The 27,342-nt window shown below is 36.0% G+C and overlaps 1 protein-coding gene across 1 annotated transcript in view; it reads right to left on the bottom strand.

The window, feature by feature from the left end:
- Window positions 1–27,342, bottom strand: part of COBLL1 (cordon-bleu WH2 repeat protein like 1) — a 98,782-nt gene that overhangs the window by 27,836 nt on the left and 43,604 nt on the right. The window contains exons 3-7 of the mRNA XM_088021959.1: window positions 19,870–20,071; window positions 17,538–17,766; window positions 16,706–16,744; window positions 11,932–12,029; window positions 11,578–11,814 (exon numbers count right to left, since the gene is read on the bottom strand). Coding sequence (XP_087878085.1) covers window positions 11,578–11,814; window positions 11,932–12,029; window positions 16,706–16,744; window positions 17,538–17,766; window positions 19,870–20,071 — 805 coding nt within the window. The remainder of the gene's footprint in view (window positions 1–11,577; window positions 11,815–11,931; window positions 12,030–16,705; window positions 16,745–17,537; window positions 17,767–19,869; window positions 20,072–27,342) is intronic.

Genomic DNA, 27,342 nt, shown 5'->3' with positions numbered 1-27,342 from the left:
GTCCTAGTACAGTCCATCACCATTATGATCAACCTTAAAACCTCAACAGTGCCCAGCATTCAGGAACTGGTGGTTAGTCCACTGCATAAGCCAAATTCATTGTGTGTAATTCATTATGTGTAAAAATGCCACCTTTATGTCACCTCAGGCAGCTCCATCCTACCTTAAAGGAATTTAATAAAAGCACAACACTTACGCTAATTTGTTAAATCTTGGTGATGGGTATATGAATGTGTACAATACATAAATTTGAATATTTCATAAATTTAATGTAAAGAATTAAAGTTGAAAAACTATTTAGAACGGTCTTTAGCTTTCAGCACCAAGATACATTTCCTTTGGCCAAACTATGACTGAAATTTTTTAAAAGAAGTTGAGATTAAACTGTATTTAAATCCAGGGGCACCTGGGTGGCTCAGTTGGTTGATCGACTGCTTTCGGCTCAGGTCATGATCCTGGAGTTCCGGGATCGAGTCCCGCATCGGACTCCCTGCTCAGCGGGGAGTCTGTTTCTCCCTCTGACCCTCTTCCCTCTCATGCTCTCTGTCTCTCATTCTCTCTCTCAAATAAATAAATAAAATCTTTAAAAAAAAACTGTATTTAAATCCAAAGGGTTTACAAAACAAGAACTCAGGTTTCTACTTACTAGGGGAAAATGCTTTGGTTAATGATTAGAGATGTTCAATTATTTACTTTAGTTAGAGTCACTAAGTCTGCCTACCATTAGTGAAAACTGTACCCTAACAGGAATGCACATCACTGAATTTTACAGTCTGTGAAAAGGAAAATACTGCATAGAGAAGAGAACACTCTAGCGAAAGTGACAAGGTCAAGTTGAAAACCATGCCAGATACTTAATCCCTCAGAATTCACACCCAGATCAGGATTTACTGGTTCAAAATGGAACTAAATTTAGCTGAAGAAAATAGAATTGAATGGCATTCAGTAGATTTACTGAGTACTAGCTCTGTACAAGTTGTTAGATCACTTATTAATCACAGTTGAATTATAAGATGTGGGTCACTGAAATCAGTATATTCTGTAGAAAAGAGTAAAGGAAAAATTGCAAATAGAAAAAGAAGAAAAAAACTTGAATCAAAGGACAGAAATACAGTAGCCCAACTTCAAGGACATTGTTAAATGTTTCTATTAGAAGCTTTGGCTTTTTATTTCTGTTTATGATTTCCACATGTGGGGAGGAATGGGTTAGAGGAGAAAACCTAAGCCACCCTTGAAACTGTCTAAAAACTCATACTTTTTTTTTTTTTCTTCAGTGCCAGAATCACATTATCCTTCTCCAACTTGGATACTCTATAAATACTAAAAACATACTATTTAATTTACTATGAATTATATCCCAATGAGTGACCTTTTACATAACTAACCAAAGGTCAAGTTTGAACTCTTTAACTTTTTTTGAGATTTTATTTACTTATTTATTTGAGAGAGTGAGAGAGTACAAGCAGGGGGAGCAGCAGAGGGAGAAGGAGAAGCAGGCTCCCCGATGAGCAAGGAGCCTGACATGGGGCTCAGCCCCAGGACCCTGGGATCATGACCTGAGCCAAAGGCAGACTCTCAATTGATTGAGCCACCCAGGTGGCCCTGAGTTTGAATTCTTAACTCTTAATGAAAGAATTCTTTCTAAAATAATTTTACAACTTAGACAACAGATCAGTTTTCTTAAACTTCAAAATATATAATTATAATAAAGTAAATATAATATAGAAGTATGAGGTATTGTAATGAATTTGCAAAATAAGCAAAGCTGTTAAGGTAAGTTTTTTTCCAATCACAATGAATTCAGTTTTACTGATTTGATCATAAAATTAGCACAATCTCATATAACATGCAAACAATGCATACAATGGTAAGGGAAAAAAAAAGAAAAATCCCTATAAATCCCAACAAATACAGGTTACTTCATAGAAGTTTTGGTGTTCAACCCTTTATACATATCCTCTATACTTCAATACACACATACATGCATTTTTTTTGACTTGTATTGAATGAAGGCCTAAATGCCAATTTCTTTCTTTATGAAGTTTTTAAAAATAAAATGCTATTTCGGTGAGGCTAGGGAATGTTTGTATTGCTGCCCTGAATCTTTTTCAGCACCCTCCCCCCCTTAAATAGATTTCTCCGACTCCTAAAAATCTAGGACTTATATATCCTACTTCCATGTTCTCTCAATAAACCTGTTTTAAGATCCTTCATTGACAGCACTGGAAGTCTTAGCCTGTCTAGGTCAACTTAGATGAAGAAAACTCCTATCAGTGAAGGGGTGTAAGAAAGAGAGGGGATATGTCCGGTATCAGACTACTGTATGTAGGGTAAGGAGAAACAGGGCAGTGGTATCAGGGCCTGGAGCTATTAAAGCCTCACCATGTAAGCAGTCATCTATTCTGCCAATTTTAATCATAAATTCTATGACATCAAGTAATGAGATTAGAGCTGGATTCACTTAGAGGTGTCTAAATACCACCACCACTTTTAACTTTTATCTTTTTTGGTTACTAAAATTATAATCCCTTCAGAGGATTCTGGGTGGCCAAGCTTGCCACTAGATTTCTCTCAAAATGTTCTAGATTCAAACTCTTCATTAGTCAATGATAACACCTGCATCCTCTAGGTAACAAACTCATTAACCTGAGCATATCTTCCTCAAACTTTTTATCCTCACCTCTTTTTATTGATGCCCAAAGTACTGGTGTTGACTTTTGTGTTATGGTCAGGAGTTCAGGGAGAAAGATGTCAGTTAATCCATGTTTTATTTCATTATTATACTTCAGAGTTTCAAAAATCCTCAGAGAAGTAATACCAGGACTAGGTATCACTATCTGATTAACACTGATCAAACCAAAGATCCATGTAACAAAGCACTTTTATCTGTTAAAGGCCAATTTTAAAAGACAACAGAAGAATAAAATAATTTGATCACACTAGAGTTGGAAGAGACCTTTGGAAATTTAGTTACAAAATCTTATGTACAGAGGAGAAACCCAAGCCACAAAGAAGTTCAAAGGCTTGCTCTTCAAGGTAGAAGACAAAGAAGGCGATGAGAAAAATAATGACAACAACAGACCTATTGGTAGATTCAAGACTCTCTCAAGCCAGAGTAGGACTGCTTCTGCCATAATATACTTCCTTTTCAGCCCTTCTCCATGTGGATCAGAAAAAAACCCACAAATTTTACAACCTGGGTTATACTCTTGCAAGGTTTTTAAATTTTTCTCCCTAAAGTAACCTGTGCTTTCATTTCATCAACCCTATAATACTTTGAGATATCATATAACCAAGTCTTATTAGTAGTAATCCCTTACTAATGACATTTTTTAAATGCCCAAAGATGAGGGCCTAACTCAGTAATACATCTCCGATGAAAAAAGAGAAGATACATCAGGAGAAATCAGAGCTCAGGTCAAGTTAAAAATACAGATGATGGTGGTAATCAAGGTTCTCCTGGTCAGTGATCAGAACAAAGAAGTGTCGGGGAGGGGAGGGCTCCTGGGTGGCTCAGTCGGTTAAGTGGCTGCCTTCGGCTCAGGTCATGATCCCAGGGTCCTGGGATCAAGCCCCGCATCAGGCTCCCTGCTCAGTGGGGAGCCTGCTTCTCCCTCTCCCACTCCCCCTGCTTGTGTTCCCTTTCTTGCTGTCTCTCTCTCTGTCAAATAAATAAATAAAATCTTAAAAAGGAAGAAGAAGAAAAGAAGAAGAAAAGAAGAAGAAGAAGAAGAAGAAGAAGAAGAAGAAGTAGAAGAAGAAGAAGAAGAAGAAAGAAGGAAGAAGAAGAAGAAGAAGTGTCTAGGGGTAGGGTGGAGGAGTAGTGAACATCTATAGATTAACTGAGTGTAGGGACCCCACCAGAGTAAAGTAGCAATCAAGGGAACAAACTGGGATCATCTCAGTTCATCTCGGAAAGGGGGCCAAGGCTGTATGGCAGGCATTATCCAAGTGACTCCATAGTTTTATCCCCATGGCTCCAGGAAAGAGGCCTGCTTCTCTCTGCCCTGGTCTCTGGTACATGCTGGTTACCAAAGAAAGGCATTTTCTCCCCCATGAGGTCCCAAATGTCATAGCGGTAGAAAGCCTAAATAAGCTTCATACTATAGGAACTTGTAAACGAAGATTCCTAACACTGATTACTTTAAATATTTTATTAATTCAGTATGTGCTTCAGAGAAACACAACGTTTGTGTACTGGTAAATAAAGGAGAGAAATCCACATTAACTCCATTTAAGACCTATTGTTCTTTGAATAGTACTACTCTTTAAAGTCTAACAACTTCATAATGAGCATAGTTCCTTACATTTGGGTCAGGGGTAAAGCTGGCAGGAACCTAAAAAGTAATGGCTCAGAGGATTTTCAAGAGCATTAAATGAGTAATGTGCTTAGTACCTGGTCTCAAACATTAGTAAGTGCTATGTAAGTGTTAGTCATTAATTTTGCTCTTGTGATTAAGACCCTTTGAAAATGTGATTAAAACTACCAAGACTAAGTATATTTATATATATATATATATATATATATATATGGGAAAGCCTTAAAAGGGGGAAGCAGATTATATTCTATTATGCCGCACTGGTGCATTTCTCTACTGAATGAAACAAGTCATATTTTTGGAAATACAGACAGCTGTATCCCGTATATCCAACTACAAATGCCATGGCAACCACTGTTCCTAGGCAATTGTGGAATTATGTGTGTGGCTTTCTTTCTATATGATAAATATAAGTGGAAACTGGCGGGGAAAATCAAATGTTGTGTGATAATCTAGAGAAATAAAACTAAAAGAGATTACTTAAAGATTACAAATATGTTCTTTTTATATCAACCTTAATGACTCTGCATAAAACATCTAGGATTAAAACTAAGTGAAACTAAGACCAAATATATTCTTGCACATTTTATAAACATATGACAATCTATCATCTTACTTGCTTATAAACCATAAATATTAAAAGGTAAAATTGAGTAAAAAATTAACAATGTCAAATATTTCTTAAAAACAATTAAATCAGCTGTTAAAAAATGAACACACTCTAAGTATTAAATTTCACTTGCATAATACTGGATGGCAAAGTATTTCCATTTCTCAACATTTGAGTGTTCGCACCAGAATGCAAAATGAGATGAAATAAAAAGTTCAAGATAATTCCTTATTGTGTTAGGCCAATATCCTAAAGAAAATGAGGTACCATTCTAGTAGCCAGGGAAAAGCCGCTTTACTGCTGTATACACACATAACTCCAAAGAGCAAAACCATACCAAATGTGCAAAAATAAAGAATTCTCCAAAAGTTTCTGTGGATTCTGGGGGTCAAGATTATCTGCAACTCATGTCCAACTCTTTCTCCTCTTCTTCAACTGTAAAATCAGCCTTCATAAAAGGCTGATTTGTCAATAATACTAGGACATCCTTTGGCCACAGATTTTATTAAATGTGCTCCTCACAGAAATTTGGTCAGCGAACATGGTACAAATACTGGATTTCTGAACTTAGTTTCAATCCCAGAATTCTAAGTGATTTTCAATTTAAGTCAGTGTCATTGCATTTCTGACTTCTGTCATGTGTGAAATAAATGACAATCTGTATAAATAACTATATAATCTTATTGTAAATAACTGTATGCATTTATATAGTAATACATGCGATACGGTTTAGGTAAAAAACAGTAGGAACCATCCATTACACATGTTGTTCCATAAATGGCATTTCTAATCTTTAGGCAGAATCATATTCACAAAATGCTCAAAGAAATTGGAGAAAAACTGCTGGAAAATTTCTAATTGGATAGTTTTCTTCTGCAAATGAACATTTCCATAGAAGACAGTATATTCACCTTTATAAGGAACAGGACACAAGGCTTGAAATGTAAAAGAGTACACAGAAATTTAGGAACATGAAAAAAAACAATATGACAGCAATGACAGTAAACTATGTATTCTTTAAAATGTATTCTTTAGGAGGATCAAATAATTTTAGTTGCAAAACTGTTCCAAAAAAAACAGGTTAGGATAATGGCTAAAATTAACAAGTCAGGGAACGACAGATGTTGGCGGGGATGTGGAGAAAGGGGAACCCTCCTACACTGTTGGTGGGAATGCAAGCTGGTGCAACCCCTCTGGAAAACAGTATGGAGGTTCCTCAAACAGTTGAAATTAGAGCTACCGTTCGATCCAGCAATTGCACTACTGGGTATTTACCACAAAGATACAAATGTAGGGACCCGAAGGGGTACGTGTACCCCAATGTTTATAGCAGCAATGTCCACCATAGCCAAACTGTGGAAAGAGCCAAGATGCCCATCGACAGATGAATGGATAAAGAAGATGTGGTATATATACACAATGGAATATTATGCAGCCATCAAAAGGAATGAGATCTTGCCATTTGCAACGACGTGGATGGAACTGGAGGGTGTTATGCTGAGTGAAATAAGTCAATCAGAGAAAGACATGTATCACATGACCTCACTGATATGAGGAATTCTTAATCTCAGGAAACAAACGGAGTGTTGCTGGAGTGGTGGGGGGTGGGAGGGATGGGGTGGCTGGGTGATAGACATTGGGGAGGGTATGTGCTATGGTGAGCGCTGTGAATTGTGCAAGACTGTTGAATCACAGATCTGTACTTCTGAAACAAATAACGCAACATATTTTAAGAAAAAAGAAAAAGAAGAAGATAACAGGAGAGGAAGAAAAGGGGAGTATGTCAGAGGGGGAGACGAACCATGAGAGATGATGGACTCTGAAAAACAAACTGAGGGTTCTAGAGGGGAGGGGGGTAGGGGGATGGGTTAGCCTGGTGATGGGTATTGAGGAGGGCACGTTCTGCATGGAGCACTGGGTGTTATGAACAAACAATGAATCATGGAACACTGCACCAAAAACTAATGATGTAATATATGGTGATTAACATAACAATAAAAAAATTAAAAAAAAAACAGGTTAGGATAAATTATTTTACTGACTTGGATTTTTATTGAATCCTCTTTGGAAACTGCACAATCAGTTGCCAAAATTAGCTCAGAAAACCAACCGCCTTTTATGTGAAGAGTTTCAGTCTAAGCTCCAAAATCACTATCCAATACTTTAATTTGCCAGTATGGAGAAAATGCCTTACAGAAATGAGATTAATTATTAAATACTGACAGCCAAAAAGCATAAAATAGACGTGGTGAACAAGATTTTTTACAAGCTACAGGTAGACTGACTTATCTGTAAGCCTGTGTAAGGCAAACAGAATATCAATGACTACTTGAGAGAACGCTAACATGAAGTGAAAGCTCAAAATGAAGAAAACTGCATTAATTAGAAATCACTTTGCTATGCATTACTGTTATTTATCTCTCTAGCTCTATTTTCTGACACTTCACACACAAGAGATAAGCATTTGCTATTTCTAATATAATGTAACTATTTCCATTATTTTCTTTCTGCTCTATTAAAGGATGCTTTGGTGGGGGAAAGAAAGTGTAAAAATCAGACTGTTGTAGGTCTGTTAAACAGCGCACCCTTGTGGCTTATTCTGACTCCTGAACAATAAAAATCTCTAGGACAAGAATATATCCAAAATTCTTCAGGGATTTGAAAATAATTTTTTTCCAGATACTTTTTCCCAGCCTATTACTTTCAATCATCAAAAACAGTGCCTTTTTAAAGCTTCAAATTCAAAACTAAGTTGTTTAATATAAAATGTCTATAGTAATAATGACTATTTTTTTTATCTTAAGCATAAAACAAGCAGTAGAGGGGCACCTGGGGGGCTCAGTCAGTTAAGCGACAGACACTTGACTTTGGCTCAGGTCATGATCTCCAAATCATGAGATCCAGCCCCACATCAGGCTCCAAGCTGGACATGGAGCCTGCTTAAGATCTCTCTCTCCTGCTCTCTCTGTCCCCCACCCCCCCCCCCCGCCAGGCTTGCGTGCACACTCACGCTCGGGTGCGCACACACCCTCTCTCTCTCTCTCAAAAAAAAAAAAAAAAAAAGATAAATATGTGAGGTGATGGATGTGTTAATTAACCAGATGGCAGGAATTCTTTCACAATGTATATGTATTTCAAATCACCACAATGTACACTTTAAATATCTTATAGTTTTCTCTGCCAATTATACCTCAACAAAGCTGAAAAGAAGGAAAGAAAAGTAGAACTGCCCCCCCCCCCCCATTTTGACTGGTTTGTAGAGGGCCTTGAATGCCTCAAAAACAGCTGCCAGTTGTCAAAGTTTCTGAACTGGGAAGATAAGTCCTGGTCTTCTTACTCTGCACCATGGATTTCCCTCTGGCATGACTACAGCAGAAGGAAAGGGGACAAGAAAAGACAAGGAAGGGAGACTGAATGAAGGACTCACTAACTGGACGCAAAAATAAAAAGAAAACACACTGAAAATGATCCTGAGCTTTTAAATCTGGGAGAACAAAAATAAAGCTTGATTTTCAGTATGCTGATTTCCAGGTAGTGATGAGTAAATAAGTAACCATGACTTCAGTCTGCAACTGGAATAAAATATTGGGATTGGAATTACAAAGTTGATATACTAGTTTCCCAGGGCTGCTGTAACAACTTACCGGGACCGAGTGGCTTAAAACAACAGAAGTTTATTCTTTCATAGTTCTGGAAGCCAGAAGTCTGAAATCGAGCTGTTGGCAGGGCCATAGCTCTCTGAAAGTACAATGGGAAAATCCTTCCTTGCCTCTTCCAGGTTCTGGTGGCTCCTAGAATTCCCTGGCTTATGGCAGCATAACTGCAATCTCTACTGCATTAGCACATGACCTTCTCCTTTCTATCTCTGTGCATGCGCCTCCCCGCTTACAAGAACAGCAGTCTTTGGATCTGGGCCCAGCCTAAAGTCCACAATGGTCTTATCTCTAGATCCTTGACTTGCACATATCTTTTGGGGGGACACTATTCAAACCACTACAGTTGAGAACTCAACAAAGAACACATCTTCTCTGAAAGAGTATAGTAAATATGGGCTAAGACCATGGATTCAGGTACCTCCAAATTTAGAAAACAGGTAAATGAAGTGGGGGCAAGAAAAAAAGAGAGCTGAGATATAAAAAGAGAATCAGACCCAAGGAAGAGAGAAAAATCAAGACCAAAGGGGTGATCTGGCATATCAAATATGGTGAAGAAGTTAAGGAAACAAGTGCTGAGATGCCTAGGAAAGCACGAGTTCACATACACGCATGTGCACGCGCGCGCACACACACACACACACACACACCCCGAACCATGGCTTAATTGTTATAATGAAGAAATAAAAAATGGTTCTTCAGCTTCTCTAGAGAGGAACAAATAATTCTGGGTTCTACTTAACAATACATCAAAGAACTACCCAGATGTCCAGATCAAAAGAAAAAAATAATTAGAAAATTACATAAAGATGTCCAGTTTGCCAAAGGCAACATACAAAAAAAAAAAAAAGATTACTTAACGTGGGAGCATCAACTGGTCATAAAGCAGAGGGTGAGAATCAAAAGAAATGGCTTTTGGTGAGGCCACTGGAAACACAGTCTAGAATTTTAAGAAGCAGACTATTTCTCGGACAATGTAGACCCTCTTCAGGTCCAAGCACAGAGGAAGTTTACTGAAATAGAATGCATGAGGTCACCGGGAATAAAGATTTGTGACAAGGAGCTAAGATTTATTTCTACATAAAGAAAAGACAGACTTTGGTAATTAAAAATTTAAAACAATACTGAAAGTGCTACCTTTTAAATGACTTACTATGAAGAAATGTAAAGGAGTTACATCCACAAAATGAAGTCTTTGGAGACCCTGACTTGGCCTCTGCTCATCTCATTCAATTTCAATCTCTGATTCTTGTTCATGCCCAGGCATGCCATAGTCTTCACATTCCCATGTCTTTGAACATGGTTCCTGTTGCCTCTTCTGTAACCCTTCACCCAACTACCAAGTAGTTACTTTGGAAAACTTTGTAGCAAATGATTCTATCATTTGGAAATACAACTATCCTCCTGATTTTTAAGGTGAGACTTTATACCAGAGACATTAGACAAGAAAATTTTATTTCTATAAGAAGACAGCTTAATAGATGATTTTTCAAATACCTACTGAGTTTAAGCATTTTTTTGTTCATTTCTACCCTGGTTGCTATTTTCTTTCTTTTTTTTTTCTTTAAGATTTTATTTGAGACAGAGAGTGTGCGAGAGCGAGCAAACGAGAGAGAGAGAGAGAGAGAGAGAGACAGCATGAGCATGGCGGGGGGCAGGGGGGAGGCAGGCAGAGGAAGAAGCAGAGTCTCTGCTGAGCAGAGAGCCTGACACAGGGTTTGATGCTGGGACTTCAGGATTGTGACCTGAGCTGAAGGCAGACGCTTAACTTACTGAGCCACCCAGCCACCTTGCTATTTACTTTCTAAAGGCACATATGATAGTTTATAAATTACAATTAAAAACTATAGTTAAGGGGTGCCTGGGTGGCTCAGTCGTTAAGTGTCTACCTTCGGCTCAGGTCATGATCCCAGGGTCCTAGGATCAGGCCCTCCATTGGGCTCCCTGCTCGGCGGGGAGCCTGCTTCTCCCTCTCCCACTCCCCCTGCTTGTGTTCCCTCTCTCGCTGTTTCTGTCAAATAAATAAATAAAATCTTTAAAAAAAACTATATTTAAAAATATTTAAAGTTAAGAAAACACAGAAAAGTTTATTAGTTGGTTGGGAGGCATTAGTTTACTTAAGCATTTAGTTTACTAAACTTCCAAGGGGAAATAAAAACCCTTCAAGTAGATACAAGAAAACTTCTCAGTGTCTCAAATATCTCAAAATAAAATTTGCTCTCAAAGCTACTTGAATAATTTGTCTGATTACAAGCAACAAAATATATAGTCTCATGTTTAATCATGTTTACTTAAAACTTCATTTATAGTCCACATGAAAAAAAGCAAAGAATGTACACATTTTATAGGCATGAAAAGTAGTTTGCAAATGGATTTCCACAAAACAGCATAGTCCAGGGAAATGTGGGAGTACAAAGAAGCAATAAGTCAGTATGGGGAAAAGAAATACCCAGAACACTGCTTTGAACATAAGAGTATATAAAAGTAACTGCAATATATTCTATATAAAAATACCTTTTTTTCTTTTTAAACTATAGAGTGTCTATGTACCAACAAGACACCCGGATTTCCCTGTGAGAATCCCAGAGTCAGGTCAAGAAGATACATCTAGTTAGAAACCCATGAATGCAACATAAAGACTTTGGTGCTATGTTAACAAAAAGTTCAAAACTGAGTATTTGCATTCCCAATACATGCATCAAGCAAGCACCTCTGGTTGGGCCTTAGTAAGCCAGGACTTTAAGGTTCATGGGTGATTTATTTGCTTAAAGATAAAAGTTACTTAAAATTGACACATTTATTCTTTACTGCATCACAGAACGATACATATGTAAACTCTTCCCAGTGCCAATGTTATCAATAACAAGTTATTCATCTTATTACGTATTAGTGACTGTTACTAATCTTATTAGCAATCTATGTGGAAAAGCCAAGAGGAAAAATAGATGGTCCTCTGCCCCATCCTAAAAACACAAAACAAAACACAATTATGTACCTTCTCTGTTTCGTCCACACTCAAGGATTTCACTACACAAGAAGCTGGCCTCTCCTGGATGTGAGCAAGGTCCTGGGGGACGTTCTGAGACCCTGGCATTGGAGGCAGTGGGGCCCGCCTCTTCTTGGGTGCATCCGATGGCAGGGTGTTTGAAATATATGGCTTGGAAATGGTATTGGACCTTGTAAAAGTTGGGCGATGCTTATTTACTAGAGGAGTTGCAGGGGCACTTGCAGTCTAATAAAGAATGAAAAGGCAAAACCTATAGGTCATTTCAAGATATAAAAGCACCGCACATGCAATTAAAAACAGATGAGAAGAATCTTATAAAATATTACATAAGAAAATACTTACCTGTTCCCGCTTTTTCTTACTGCGCTGAAAAAAGCTGAAAAACCCTTTATTTTCTTTCTCCTTCATAATGTCTAGATTTTGTGATATTTGGCAGGATTCTAAAATAGAAGAAAAGCCTCTTACTTATGTAAATGGGATTGTAGATTTACCTCCAAGTTTTCCCTCAGTTTCTTTGCCTTGAAAAATTTATATAATGATGAAAGCTACTAATTATGGTCTACTATGAACCATGCACTCTGCTAGGCATCTTATATCTTATTTAATTCTCAAAGCAACAAGGAAGTTTTACTATTATCATTCCTATTTCACAGCAGAGCAATCTGAAGATTAAGAAACGAATATACATACGTGGGGCCAACCATCAAGCAATGACAGAGATGGGACATAAACTCAATTCTTTGTGACTCAGAGTCTGTTCCATCCATAATTACCAACATTTCAGAAGTAAAATGGACACTTTGAATTAAATGAGATATGAAGCTATCAACAGTTTGTCCCTTTATTTTGAATTTTTATTTTGTCTCAGAGCTAAACAATTATGAAATATTTTATTCTCTAAAACATGATTCACTGTAATTACTTAGTACTTTATTAAGTGTTTCCAAAACATTATTTCTTCAATATGCTGGTTCCCAACTAGGGGGCAATCTTACCCCACCCCCATTCTGGAGAACACTGGACATTGTCTGGGGACAATTTTGATTGTCACAACTAGGGGTAGAGCAGGAGAATGTGCTACCAGCATCTTAGAGGCCGGTGATGATGCTGAACACAATAGAATGCACAAGATAGACCCCCAACCAAAAAGGATCATCCAAGCCCAAATGTCAATAGTGTCAAAATTAAGAAACCACATTTTAATCAGAATGGCAAATGTCAAACCTCATGATTACATATTAACATTCCATTTTCCAAAAAGTATTTCCTAATGTCAACTGAAAAGGCCTACAACAATGACAAATCCAGTGGTGCTGAGTAGCCCTGGCCCAGATGGTCTCTAAACACCTTTTGCCACTAAAAAGGGACCACAATTACATAAGAACGGCTGATTCTTTGTCCACACCAAGGATTGTAAAGACGAGTCTGGAATTTCTAATTATAGCAAAGAGAAAGAAATCAGAGTCCACTGGGGTCATTTTAAAAGGGCACAGGAATCAATCAGATATCGTTTTTACTGGCCAAGGTCAGGACAGTTTGGGCATCATAGAACTACTCAATAAATGGAAACATTTTGCATATGTTTAATTCCATGATTTGTAGTGATGCTGAAAAAATAACTGATCCTTACTGTTTACCTCTATGTACTGCTAAGGAACCAGTCTGTTATTTTAAAAACTGATGAAGGGGGATGCCTGGGTGGCTGAATCCATTAAGCATTTGACTTGGTTTTGGGTCTCAGTGTCCTGAGATCAAGCCCCAAATCGAGCCCACCACTGGGCTCTGCACTCAGCGGGGAATCTGCTTCAGATGGTCTCCCTCGCCCATCTGCCCTTCCCCCACCCCATCCACACTCACTCTCTCTAAAATATATAAATAAATAAAATCTTTTAAAAAATTATCTCTATAAATAAATAAATAAATACTGATGAAGGAAAAGAATCACACTTTTTTCCTGCCTCTTCTGAATGAATTCTATCTAGGTAGACAAGTAGCTGAAAGGGGAAATTTGCTGTTTCTGAAATATCTCAATTTATAATTAAAGGAATATTTGCAGATTATGATTATTTTCCAACTCCTAATCAAGATTCAGGCAATGATTATCGATAGCTAACATCAAAAAAGATAACTTGTGGGGTGCATGGCTGGGTCAATTGGTAGGGCATGCGACTCTTGATCTTGTGGTCATGAGTTTGAGCCCCACATTGGGTGCAGAGATTATGTACATACATACATACATACATACATAAATGTAACTTGCTATTACATGGCTACTAATGGAAATATATAATACCTCCTATGAAGTATTCTTGCTGAAAATATCTCACCCAAATCTGATCAAGTCTCTGGGTTTAACAATCAATTTACAAGAAATAGAGACAATCAAGAAACATGTTAAATGGCACCAAAGGATGCAATCCACAAAATTCTGAATGTGGGAAATTCGGTAAGATAAAAGATCCAGTTTCTTCAACAAATGAAATACAAATTTTAAAAGAGAGAGAGAAAGAGAGAAACAAGGAGTGGGGACTATATCAGTTTTGAAAACATTCTACTAAGGAGCACATATGTGTTTTATGATAAATCACAATATAATTTCAGTGATATTGGAAACAAAGTACTGTATATTGAAATTTGTGGGATATGTCTAAAGCAGCACTTAGAGGTAAATGTATGGTCTTAAATACATTGAAATCTTAAATATATACCCCTCTCTTAGGACTGCATGTACAGTCTTTTTGTTTAAAAAAATGTTTAAAAATTAAATAAATTATGACAAAATAGGGGCTACTCCAGGAAAGCAAAGATAGTTAATGCCAATAAGTATATAAATGCAATATGCTTCAATAACATGATAAAGAAGAATATTTCACAAATTAAAACCTCATAAATCTGATGCTTTAAATTTTAAATAAGCAGTATGCATTCTGTACGAGTTTACTGACAATACTAACTAATGATGAACATGTGGATAGCACTTTATGGTTACAGATTTTTTCACATGCCTAATTTCTTTCCTAGAACAATCCAAAGAGGATTATCAGAAATTATCACAAGTTATCATTCTGAGTCCTTTTTCTAAGTTAGGGAATGTAAAGAAATGGAAGCAGATAGTATTGTCCCATTATACATCGGAAGCCCTGGTGACCACAGTTTAAATAACTTGCACCAAGACACACAGACATTAAATGGTAAAATTCAATATCATATCTACTCATCGATGATATATAATACCTTTGGCTTTTCCTTTTTTTTTTAAGAAATGTTATTTCATTTTAAGATGAAGACTAACTGAATGTAGATATTTCACATGGTAGTACAGTGCAATAAATATAAGCGAAGTTATTTTTGGTAAAGCAATTTCCAGGCACCCTGTCATCCTCCATACTAGTTAAGCTAAGTCTTCACTTACAGCTCTATGGCAGAGATCACCACAAGTCAGAGTTAAACACTAAGAAATACAAGGACTTGAGCTTACTAGAAAACAACTCAAATTTACAGTTTCCTGTTTCCAGAAGAGAGGCTGTAAGTAACTGCATACAAAGTACTAAGACTTCTGATAATATCAGACAAAATAAGGAGGCAGAGGCATGTATAGCATTTGGATTGATCTTGTAGATTTTGACACTGTAAAATGAGCTTTCTTAATTTTCTTATCCAATCTTGTAAGGTTACATTCACAACATTTAGTACTCTAAATAAATACATACTTTCTTGTCTGGAAGGGTTATTACAAACCAATGCATTCAACACCTTCAAAATGAGGCCAATAAGATTATGGAATTTGCTTTGAGTAATGTATATAGAGAATGGCAATGGTAGGAGCAAAAGCCAAGTACAAGTACCAGGATGTTGCTATTGGAAAAAAAGCACAGAGACCACTTTTTCCAACCTGTTATTATAGAAGTGGGAAGTGTGATGCAGACAGATAAAAAGCTATTTGCCCTATTGGCTTGCTAAATGAGTTTGACAGCTAATGCAGTTTCAGGATTAAAACGTCTATCTTCTGATTATCAGCCAGTATATGCTTTATGAACATAACAATTTCCAGCTCCTTTGATTAACCTAGTCTTCATGAATCAAGCCACTAATAATAAATAATCACACTATTACTCATACAGACTTATTGTGTTATGGGAAAATTGGAAGTAGTAAAGAAAGAAGATTCCAATAACACATAATGTGTATAGTTTATTTTTTTTTTTTAGTAGAGTGGTAATTATTATAGTAATCAATTATCTGAGCTTATCCTTTTTTAATGGAGGAAAAAGGCTTCCAGACTTTATTATTATTGGCTAATTTATAATAAAGTTAAATTCGCATTATAAAGTTCTGTAATATAAAGAAAAAAAGGATGAAAAAAATCATCCACAGCCCTACCACCCAAGGTAACCAGTATTAAAAATTTTTATGTACTTCCTTTCAGAAATTTTATGTAAAAATTTTTTTATATACTGTATTAAAAACACTTAAATGGTTTAAAAGCTAGCATGAGCATTTTCCATTTTATTATATTCACAATTTAACACTGCAATAATTCCCTATGATGAATATACCCTGATTACTCTGAATAACTGTTCAATGTAAATAATCTGAGATCCTTCCATGGTACCACCAAACTATCAGGAACTATACTTAAAGAACCCAGCAAAATCATTTTTTCTTGTCTGAGAGTCAAAAATATGTTTCTTGGGCGCCTGGGTGGCTCAGTCGGTTAAACATAATCTACCTTTGGCTCAGGTCATGATCCCATGGGATCAAGCCCCACACCAGGGTCCCTGCTCAGCGGGAGCCTGCTTCTCCCTCTCCCTGTGCCTCCTCCCTCTGCTCATGCTCTCTCTCGCTCTCAAATAAATAAATCTTAAAAAAAAATGTTTTTCACATTCTTAGGATATTTTTAATCAATTATTGAAATATTATTATTGTATTAATTTCAGAAATCAAGGGGGAGGGCTTATAAATTATTTTTCCGGAAATAAAAGCCGAAGGTTTTCTTAAAGAATGTACACATTAGTAATGTTAAGAAAACAGGTAAAATTAGAAGCTTATTTTCAATTTATCCAATAAAAGTAGAAATTTCATGTTATAATTTTTTCTACTGATTCATATGTCTTACCTTGTAAAGATGATTTATTGAAGGCAGTAACAGAAGTGGCTACAGAAGGAGGGGGTAAAAGACGGTAAATTGACTGTAAAGATGATGTTTGTTCAAGTATAAAACATCACTGAGTTGAAACAGCTGTCTATGGATTATATAAATCCACAATTTCAGGATAAAGTTTGAAGGGCTCAATGCACAAAGGATGTAGTAAGTAATCCTTCACTAAACTTTTGTTTCCAATAAAACAGATTCATATTGAATAAATAAGCTTGCAGTTGTCTATTAGCATAGAAACAAACATTATCTAAGATCTCCAAATTTTAATACACTCAGTTATTTCTACAGATTAATACTGCAAGCTATTTTTATTTAAATATTTTTGGAGTTAGATTTTTATAAGCTAGTTGATTTTGGGTGAACCTAGAAAAAAATTTGTCAAGAAACTTAGAAATCTGAATGACAAGACTCAGACAAAACCATGGTGAGTCTACAGTAATTCACACTTGATTAAAACAACAATGAATTTAAATGTAAATCTTTATTTTCTGTTTAAATTTTATAGCCACAAAGAATTAAGTTAAATCCCACCAAAAATATTCATAGATTGATGGAAAAGTGTAAAAAGTGAATGACAACTAAGAAAGACAAGTTTTTATTCTAATTTCAAAAACTGAAATCAAGTTGAATTTTATTACATTTCATTGTCTCTTATTCTCAATGGCACGTATTGACTTCTATTTATAGGATCCATTAACTCGCCATTATGAACTTCAGAAACCCTATACATAAACACAATACATGTTCTTATATGCACATCCTGTCAAATAAATAAAACGAAAAGTCTTACCTCTGCTGACATCCATGGCATATAATTCTCTTAGTCCCAGGTCGTTAAGAGATTTTGTCAAATCAAGGGGCTCCTGAGATAGATAATCTTTCAACAACAGTGTATGCAGTGGATCAAACTCACATTTGCTGCATATAATGGGGGCAAGTTCTTGGAGTGGTGCATGAGGGCTAACTCTCACTATTGTCTTCTGTGTTTTCTTAAAATTGATCACTACTCTCACAGTTTTCTGAAACACAGATTAAAGCCATAGTTATTACCATAATTTATTTACTAAAACTTTCTACAACGATGTCTACAATAAGAGGTGAATCTACAATTATACAGTCATACAATAAACAGTATTTTTCTATTTTGGTGTGAAATTATTATTTTTCTTTCCTGAAGCATATTCTTTCATTATTTTTTTTTTAAAGATTTTATTTATTTATTCATGAGAGACAGAGGAGGAGAGAGAGAGGGAGAGAGAGAGCAGAGGGAGAAGCAGGCTCCCAAAGAGCAGGGAACCTGATGCGGCACTCGATCCCAGGACCCTGGGATCATGACCTGAGCCGAAGGCAGACGCTTAACCATCTGAGCCACCCAGGCGCCCTCTTTCATTATTTCTAAGAATACGAAATAATTTGATTAAATAATCTAGATTAAATCCATAATCCCTGTAAGGTATTAGATTTTAAATCTAAAAGGGAACATAAAAGCCTCATATCTGATACTACTGATATTTCTGTTTGTTCCCTAAAATATTTATTGTAAAATGAGCAAATACCCATAATAATACAGAGTTATACATGTTCTATTTTATGCTTTAGTTGAGGAATATTTATCTAATGGTTTGTTTGTTGTCTCAATGAAAAAAAAAAGAGTATTTTGGTTAAAATATAAAATTTTTGTGCTACTCTCTATTGAAAAGAAGATAAATGAGATAACCATATAAAAAAACTTAGCATAGTGTCTGGCACATAGTAAACTATCAACAAATAAACATTAGCTATTGTGATTACCTACTGTCTCTATTATTTGACAATACTTTGGCTAATTTTAATATATTAGTAGAGACTATTAAGATAACCCTGATTTAGATATCTAGTACTAATTAAAATTATTGAGAGGATTTTAAACATATTTTAATGTAATTAACTCTTATATACAAATGGAACTTAGAAACATGTTACCATGCTAAGTGAAACCTACAGTTTGCAGATTCTTAAAGCTTAACAAGTATTCATTAAACTAAAACACCATGTATAATCCCATGCTGTAAAATAAATACTATTTCCACCTAGATACATATGTATCTAGATTGGTAATAGCCCAATATCCTAATTAATTCTTAATATCAGTATTTTGTAGAACACAAATGTGTTCTATACAGTTAAGAATTCTTAACTTTATAAAAAGCTGCATAACAATATGAAGAAAATATGAGAATATATATACTCAAGTCATGTAAATAAACTATTAATTTAATATATTGGCCTTTATATATTTCCTGAAGTTAAAAAAGTTGACATTCCTAATGAAAAAAATATTTCTTGAAACCCATAAAATTCTACCTCTATAGCTTATAGAAACAGAACAATTTTATAAATAATTGATATTAAAATAGTGGTTAAAAATTTTTGAAAAAATATTTTTTGCTTAAAATTCATATATTATAGAAAACTGAGTCATTATATAGCTTGAATTAACAATTTAGAGTAAGTTAAAACCACCACTTTACCAAGTACAGAGAAGCCAAAAAATATTTTAATAAATTCTTAAATAAATTCTCATTAAAAGATTCTAAAACCTTCCTCTAAATAAAATTATCTTTCTGGGGCACCTGAGCGGCTCAGTTGGTTAAGTGTATGATTCTTGATTTTGGCTAGGTCATATCTCAGGACCGTGATATCGAGCCCCACAGAGGGCTCCGTGTTAGTGAGGAGTCTGCTTCTCTCCCTCTCTCTCTCTCTCTCTCTCTCTCCCTCTCCCCCGCCCCAACTTGTGTACTCATGCTATTAAATAAATAAATCTTAAAAAAAAAATACTTTTTAAAAGAGTAAGTTAAAATGTAGATCATTTAAAATTGTCAGATTCTGATATGGTCCTATAGATCACTTTAGAGTGTCTAAAATCAAAAGTATTCCCCAAATTCTAGTTAATCCAAAGATTGATAACCAAATGAATCCTTAACAAAGTGGCCAAGGCAAGCAAAATAGCCATGTTCACATCAAATTTAACCAGGAAAGTCCATTTTTATTTCATTTGAAATAAATATAAGCTGCAGATAATGACTGAAAAATCAATTTAGTATTTTTGCCAGGAGACATCAAAATCAGAGTGACATTCTTACCTCTGGTATTATAGGCGTAGGCTTTTTCTTATCCAAAATTTTTGGCTTTAAAATGACTTTCTCCACCTCCAACATTCCTATTGGTGTGTTTGGCTTAAATTTAATGGCATTATTTTCAGCTGACTGCAGATCAATTGTGTAACTGGATGGATTTAAGTGGTACTGTGCACAGAGGAATATCAACAAGTCCATCATAGGTTTACTGTAAAACAGAAGTAATAGTGATCATAAAAGTCCATAAAACAATTTCATTAAGTTTAAAGTTATTGTTCCTAGCATTTTTCTTATAGCCTTTTTGTTTTCAGCAGATAAAACAAGGCTATAAAATAGTATGTGTGAAAGCAACTTAAAAATCTAGCTACAAGATCATTTTTTCCCCCACTGCAGGAGGAGATATATACATGGTAGCCTAGGCCCTGGACTCCAAGTATCTCTCTAACTAAGTGGACAGAATTATAATAGTTAAAAAGTCCTGATTAATATTCAAACAGCTTAGATCCTAGTGTTGGTTTAATAATTATCTGTATTTTTTATCTGCCAAGTTGTCATCCTATTATTATAAATTTTAAGAAAAGTCCTTTCCTTACCCAAGAGCACTTAGTTCAGCAAATGCTCCCCTTTACAATATTTTGAATACCAGCAGTCTTTGGCTTATAAACTGGTTATATTCCAAAGATCGCATAAAAATGAAGCATTAAGAACCACCACCACCCCGGAGCACATGGCTGGCTCAGTCTGTAGAGCATGGGACTCTTGATCTTGGTGTCGTGAGATCAAGCACTGCTTCAGGTGTTAAAAAAAAAAAAAAAAAAGAAAGAACAAACGAATGAACTACCACCACTCTGCACTTTAAAAAGCACAGTGAGTATCTACAGAAGCAAGCCCACAAAATTCTCAAGAAAAGTAAAGTATAGATTTCTTAATTCATTCAAAGGACATTTAATATTTTCTAGGCCCTTGGAGACACAATAAAGTGTTATGCTCCCACAGATCTACACTACTAGATAGACTAGGCCAAGTGTCAGCAAACTACAATCTGCAGGTCAAAGTGGGCCCATGGCTTATATTTTGTAAATAAAGTTTTATTGGAACACAACCATGCTCATTTGTTTACATAATAGCTAGGGCTGCTTGTGTGTTACAACGGCAGATTTGAGTAGATGTGATAAAAACTGAATGGCCCACAAAGCCTAACATATTTACCATCTGGTCCTTGACAGAAAAACGTTATGGGCACTTGTGCTCTGACAATTAAAAAGTAACCAAGTCAATGTATAATGTCAAATAGTGATTAAGTGTTAAATTCCATTCACACCCACAACAGAACAATGTGGTCTCTGAGTCTTTCTTAATTGTCAGCCTTTAAGAAAAGAACACTAAAAAATGTTCTGTGGTATGTGCTTTCCTCAAATGTCTGGTGATCTTAAGCTGTTAGTTCATATTCAAGACCGAGGCACTAAAACACTCTGTAAAAGTCCTATTTTCATGAATTAAGGTATAGGTTGATGGGCTTCATTTGATGGTAATCAGGTGGCCGTTTTTTTTCTTTTTTTCCCATGGGGAAATATAAATGTCAGTAAAAAATTCTCCAGTTTCTTGACTATATAATATGAACCTAGGCTACTGGCTTTCAGGAACTTGACAGGGAAATGAGGCTAGGAATCTCACCATTCAGTATGATATTTTTAATTTAGTACACATGTTTTCATATGCACCTCATCCCTACTTTCTTAAGTGGAGTTCCCTGATCTGTGGCCTCTCTGGTTTAGCTTTTCCACAAAGGCAGTCTCCTCCTGGAAGAGGGTTAGTTGTCTGACATTGTGTGGTCTTGAGGTTAAACAACACTTTATATGGATCCTCAAACCATCACCTGTGTTCACCCACCTACCTCACCCTCGAATTCTGTGGCTGTTGCCCATTTCTTAACATCTCTTCTCCTCTCCCACTTACAAGTAGCATCCCACTATAAATATATCAAGAAAAATAATAAAAACCTAAGTGCCTCAGTTAAAAAAAAAAAAAGTTCTCTGGAATATGTTTCAGTCCTCAAAATATGTTCCCTATATCTTTATTAGATGCTTCCACAATAATAACTTAGGAGTTTTATGTCCTCTTGAGCTACTTAGTATGCTCATATGTAAATTCGTCTATAATCACCCAAATTTTGGCATTAAGTAGTAGATACTAAATTTCATCCACATCAAGACTAGCATAATGGTATTATCCAAGTTTATTTTTTGGTAACAAAAAATAAAAATTTTAAAAAATTTGATGCTACATACAAATTCTTGACTTGGAAATGGTACCACCTTTCTCTGATAGTAAATAAAGTTAAAAAAGATTAGGTAACGTCTAGGTAAATACAATGTAATTATAAATACAGTAAAGCTGGAAGAGGAGAGAACTTTCACTGACAACCAAAATGGATGTCTATGAATAAATGGTGGTGTGTTCAGATTGTATCTCTCTCTACATGTATAAATGTGCCAAGTAATAAATGTAAAAACCACTAACGCTTATAAACATCTTTTACCTCTTAAATGTGCATTCTTTAGAATCTCTGCCAGAAAAACACAAAAGTTAACAAGATAAAAATAGTTATTAGTGCTACCATTTTTCATCTTCCTATGTACAAAAATATAAACATTTAAGGAAAAAGATATTTTCCATTTTTAGAAGGTAAGAATTTAACAATCTATATATACACTTATTTAACCGTTTTGATATGTCTTAATGAAGTATTGTATTTTTATCTGTGACATTAGTTTTCTAACTTAATAAAAGAAGTGCATAATGGGCCAACAATATTATAATAATGGCATTCCTTCAGTCAATTTGGTCATCTATAATTTTTGCATACAATATCAGACTTCATGGCAAAAAGGCTGCATGCTGAGTAGACCTACATCATGCCTTTTGAACTCACCACCACCTAAATATTTTCTAATAAAGATGTCTCTTTAAGTGGCAACTAAAAATCATAGAATGGTTTATGACTTTATTCTTTGATTCATTCTATAATTCTGTTTAATTCTTTGTTCAATAATTCCAGAAGCCAATTCTGTCTTGAAAATATTCCTATATCCAGACAGACAAATCTAACAGACCAGAAAGTTCTATAAACGCAGATGGGAATTTAATACTACATATGATAAAGGTATCCCAAATTTCTGGGGAAAGAATTGAATTTTCAACAATGGGTATGAAAAATTGACTAGCCATCTGATCAATAAAATTTATGTATCCATCTTATGCCTTACACTAAAGTAAATGCTAAGTGGACCAGATATGTAAATATTGGGATATTACTCTGCGGGGGCCAGTGGCAGAATAGAAATCCATCTCTATGTAGTTTATTATGTTCTAGAGCAGTGCTGTACAACTGTTCTGAAATATGTAAATTTTCCATATCTGTGCTGATACAGTGGCCACTCACCACATGTGGCTATTAGGCACTTGAAATACATTGACATAGTGGACTGACAAACTAAATTTTTCATTTAAACTCAATTTAAATAACCACATGTAGTAAGTGGCCACTGTATGGGCCAGAGTAGTTCTGGTACATTGGTGTCTAAAAGTGTGATTCATGGAGCAGCAACATCAGTATCTCTAGGACCTTGTTGAAATACAAATTCTCAAGCCCTAGTCCAGATCACTGAATCAGAAACTCTGGGAGTGGGCCACAGCAGTATGTGCTTTGACAAGCATTCCAGCCACTTCTCATGCACATGCTACAGTTTCCCAACCTGCGATCAAAAGAGGATAAAGAAACAAGTAAAATATATAGTATGTCAGATAATGATAAATGCTATGATGAAAAATAAGATAACAAAGGAGGTTAGGAAATGTTCTAAGTGGAAAAAAAAATGACATTAGAACAGAGAGCTGAATGGAATGGGTTATCTGGAGTAAGAACATTCCAGGCAGAGTTGACAAGTTGCAAAGGACCTGAGGCAGTAATGGGCTCCACGTGTTTAAGGGAAAACAGGAAGCAGTCTGCTGGGGTAAAAGCGGTAGACTGAAACCAGAGTGACCTGGGATTTTACCAAGTGAAAGAGAAAACCCCTGGAGTTCTGAGGAGCAACGGGGTCTACTTTACATCTAAAAGGATTATATGCTGATTGTTGTATTCATTTTTTATTTTGACTTGAGAAAAAGGCATGTTTTATTTTTAAAGTAAAACTAAAAAGCAAATGTAAATAATAGGGGTTATACATGATTTAAGAAGCCACTGTCTGTTTTATTTATTTACTTACTTACTGTGGCTTAAAGGATAATTTTATTTTGTTGCTGTTGTTATATTCAGAATAGTCTGGGGGAGCAGCTACAAAGCCATTGCAAAACTTTGGGGGGAGACAGGGACTGTCAGATTTCAGATTATTTCGTGAGGTGCTGATAGGATTAAACCCAATGCCAGAAGAAAAGGGTAAGAAGACACAGAAACACAAAAAGGAGCTAAGCAGAGGAAGAGGCCAGGACTACAGGAACACTAGAACGTGGGGGGCTGCTGAAAGGACCCAATTGGAGGCCTGAAGTGCTAATTTAAATGGTTTGCTATGTGATACCCTTACTCACCTTTCCCTGGTGACCCACAGACCAGCACTAAGGTCCTGGTAGCTTCAGGGGTAGGTGTTAAATCAAGAAAAGAAAGGAAATTTCATAAGGTAGGGACTAAGAAGTAAGAAACCAAAAACAAGATATAAAGTCAGAGCCAGGGCGCCTGGGTGGCTCAGTCGGTTGAGCGTCTGTCTTCGGCTCAGGTCATGATCCCAGGGTCCTGGGATGGAGCCCCGCATTGGGCTTCCTGCTCCGCGGGGAGTCTGCTTCTCCCTCTCCCTCTGCCTGCCGCTCCCCCTGCTTGTGCTCTATGTCAAATAAATAAAATCTTTAAAAAAAAAAAAAAAGTCAGAGCCAGAGGAGGCTCCAAGAACATTAGCATAATATTGTAAATGGAAATTTACAATAATATAAAGGAGACTGAACTTTCCACAAGATCTAGAACAGGGGTTCAGGCCAATCTTATCTAGACCTGAGGGAAAAGAGTAGCCTCAAGATGTTACCTGGGCTCAATTTATACCCAGATATGAACTCCTTTCTTGCAGGACCAGCTCTTAGCAATGTTTATTCCCAGGACCTAATACAATGTCTGTACACAGTGAGGTCAGTATCACTGAAAAGGATATTATAGGAACAAGTGATTATTTATCTCTTAATTCTGGTATCTCAAACACATAGCAGACAGTATACAACAGTACACACACACACACACACACACACACACACACACACAACAACTCAATATATATGAGTTCTCTGCATGGTATCGGGTATATGAAAAGGCAAAGTCACTGAAAAGAGATTCATATGCTTTAAAATCACACACACACACATAGGCATGAAAGCTGTTTTTGCTTAATTTACAAATTGGACGAGTAGCCTTACTGTATCTAAAGTGAAGACATCTTTACACAGAGGTGAGATATAAGCATTAAGTTGGGTTAAGACCTTTTCCAAAGATAACCTGACTAGTTCAAATGCTTAAAGTATTTCACTGAAGCCCCAGCATTTGGCACTAAAAGCACAGAAGAGAGGATCCTGACCTACCTGATTTTTTTAAATTTTTTATTGTTATGTTAATCACCATACATTACATCATTAGTTTTTCATGTAGTGTTCCATGATTCATTGTGCATAACACCCAGTGCTCCAGACCTAGCTGATTTTAAGAGTGGGAATTACAGTCTTAACTCTCTCATAAAGGAGCCTTAGCACTATAAAAGTAGGGCATTAACCTTTAAGCAGGCTCTGCATGCAATGGGACTGCTGAGGATTCGCCAGTCACAAACTGCCCCACAGAAAACAGTCATCTCCTGAGTATAGTTTAGAATTATCCCCCTGGAAGCCAAATTACTTCTAGCGAAAACAACAATTCTGTTTTGAAGGTAACTATCCCAAGCTGATGTACCAAACGGCAGCTGGCTAACAGGTTCTACCCCAGAATCAACCGAGGAAAGATGCCTGCGTTCCTATTTGCTAAAGCAGGAACACATGCCCACAGTCCACCCAAAACTTGAGCCAGATTATTAAAAGTAGAAAAGGATTGGCTGAATTAGGTCATCACTTCTTCAATCAAATAAGAAATAGTATTGTCCTCCATATCACCCCATCACTTTGAATTTGGGTTTATTCTATTCTTTGAGAGGCTACTGTGCATTATTATTTTCAGATTTTTTTTCTTATAAAATAATTTCCTGGAGGGCAGATTTTTTTTTTAAGACTCTAAAAACTCTTTTCTTTGAAATGGAGAAATCCCTATGAAATTTCCTACTCCCTTTAGAAATAAATGACAATTCCTCGTATGAATTTCATACCTATTACCTCATTTAAGCTCACAACCACCACAAAAGCTACTCCCACTTTACGAATGAAAAAAAGTTGAGGTTAGAGAAGTTACATGACCAGATAATGAAGAACATATACACAATTAAGGTGCAGTCAAAATTAGAATTTCCTGAGTCCTGACAGAGCTATATTTTAGCCTCATAATACCATAAATCAGGATTCAGGATGGAGTGGATGGTTTGTAACAGGCTAACTGCTATCTGCTACAGTTTTACTTCAAAGAATGATGACATCACTAAATCACCCCCTAAATCCTAGGGTGACTCTTTCTGCATTCATGACGCCTACTAGGGGTAATCTTGTCCTAGATTTGTTACCTGCTAGATAAGGCAAGACCTCCATTTTTGTGTTTCGAAGATCCAACTGTATATCAAAAATGAAGGTCATCATTTACCAAAGAGCTCTCAGATTAGCAAGATGTCTAATAACTGCCTCAGTGAATTTCCAACCCCTGGAAGTGCTTAAACAAAGCCACTTACCAATAGGGTGGCTATATAATTTATCATCCAATCTGGGACACCTGAGAGTGAAAGGGGGGCACTATTTGTAATTAATCTGGGATAATAGGTATAAACAGGGAATGTCATAGGAAAATGAGGATGCATGATAAGGACTTATTATGAATAGATAGATTTCAAGTTTCTGATAGGGGCTGAATTCTATGAATAAGATTCTTCCTTATTATGATTCTTTAAATCCGCCTTAGTATCCAGTAAAGCATTATACCATTTTCAATGCATCCTCAAAACTGAGTTGAGTTGAATTAGTTCTCGCTGCCCCTTACAAATGTATACCAACAACCCAATTAGACTTACCAATGATTGTATGGGAACTTTTAGAACACCTCCTGCAGGGCTGACATTTATTTATCGTATGCTAACCAACCTAGTTCAGTAATGAGTTCACAAATGAACTAATGCTCTCTGACTATTCCTATGTGCATGAAATGAAGGGGATCAGGTACATAAAACAAATAAACCTAATCTCAAAATTGAGAATGCTTACTGAATTATGCTATAGGAAACATTTTGAAGAAAGTAACAGAATTAAGATTTGAAGACAATAATA

This window comes from Eumetopias jubatus, unplaced genomic scaffold, assembly GCF_037043125.1.
Source record: "Eumetopias jubatus isolate StellerSeaLion01/CBP00866 unplaced genomic scaffold, mEumJub1_p1.0 scaffold_3, whole genome shotgun sequence".
In the NCBI taxonomy this organism is placed as follows: Eukaryota; Metazoa; Chordata; class Mammalia; order Carnivora; family Otariidae; genus Eumetopias; species Eumetopias jubatus.
This window is presented reverse-complemented; position numbering and strand designations above follow the sequence as displayed.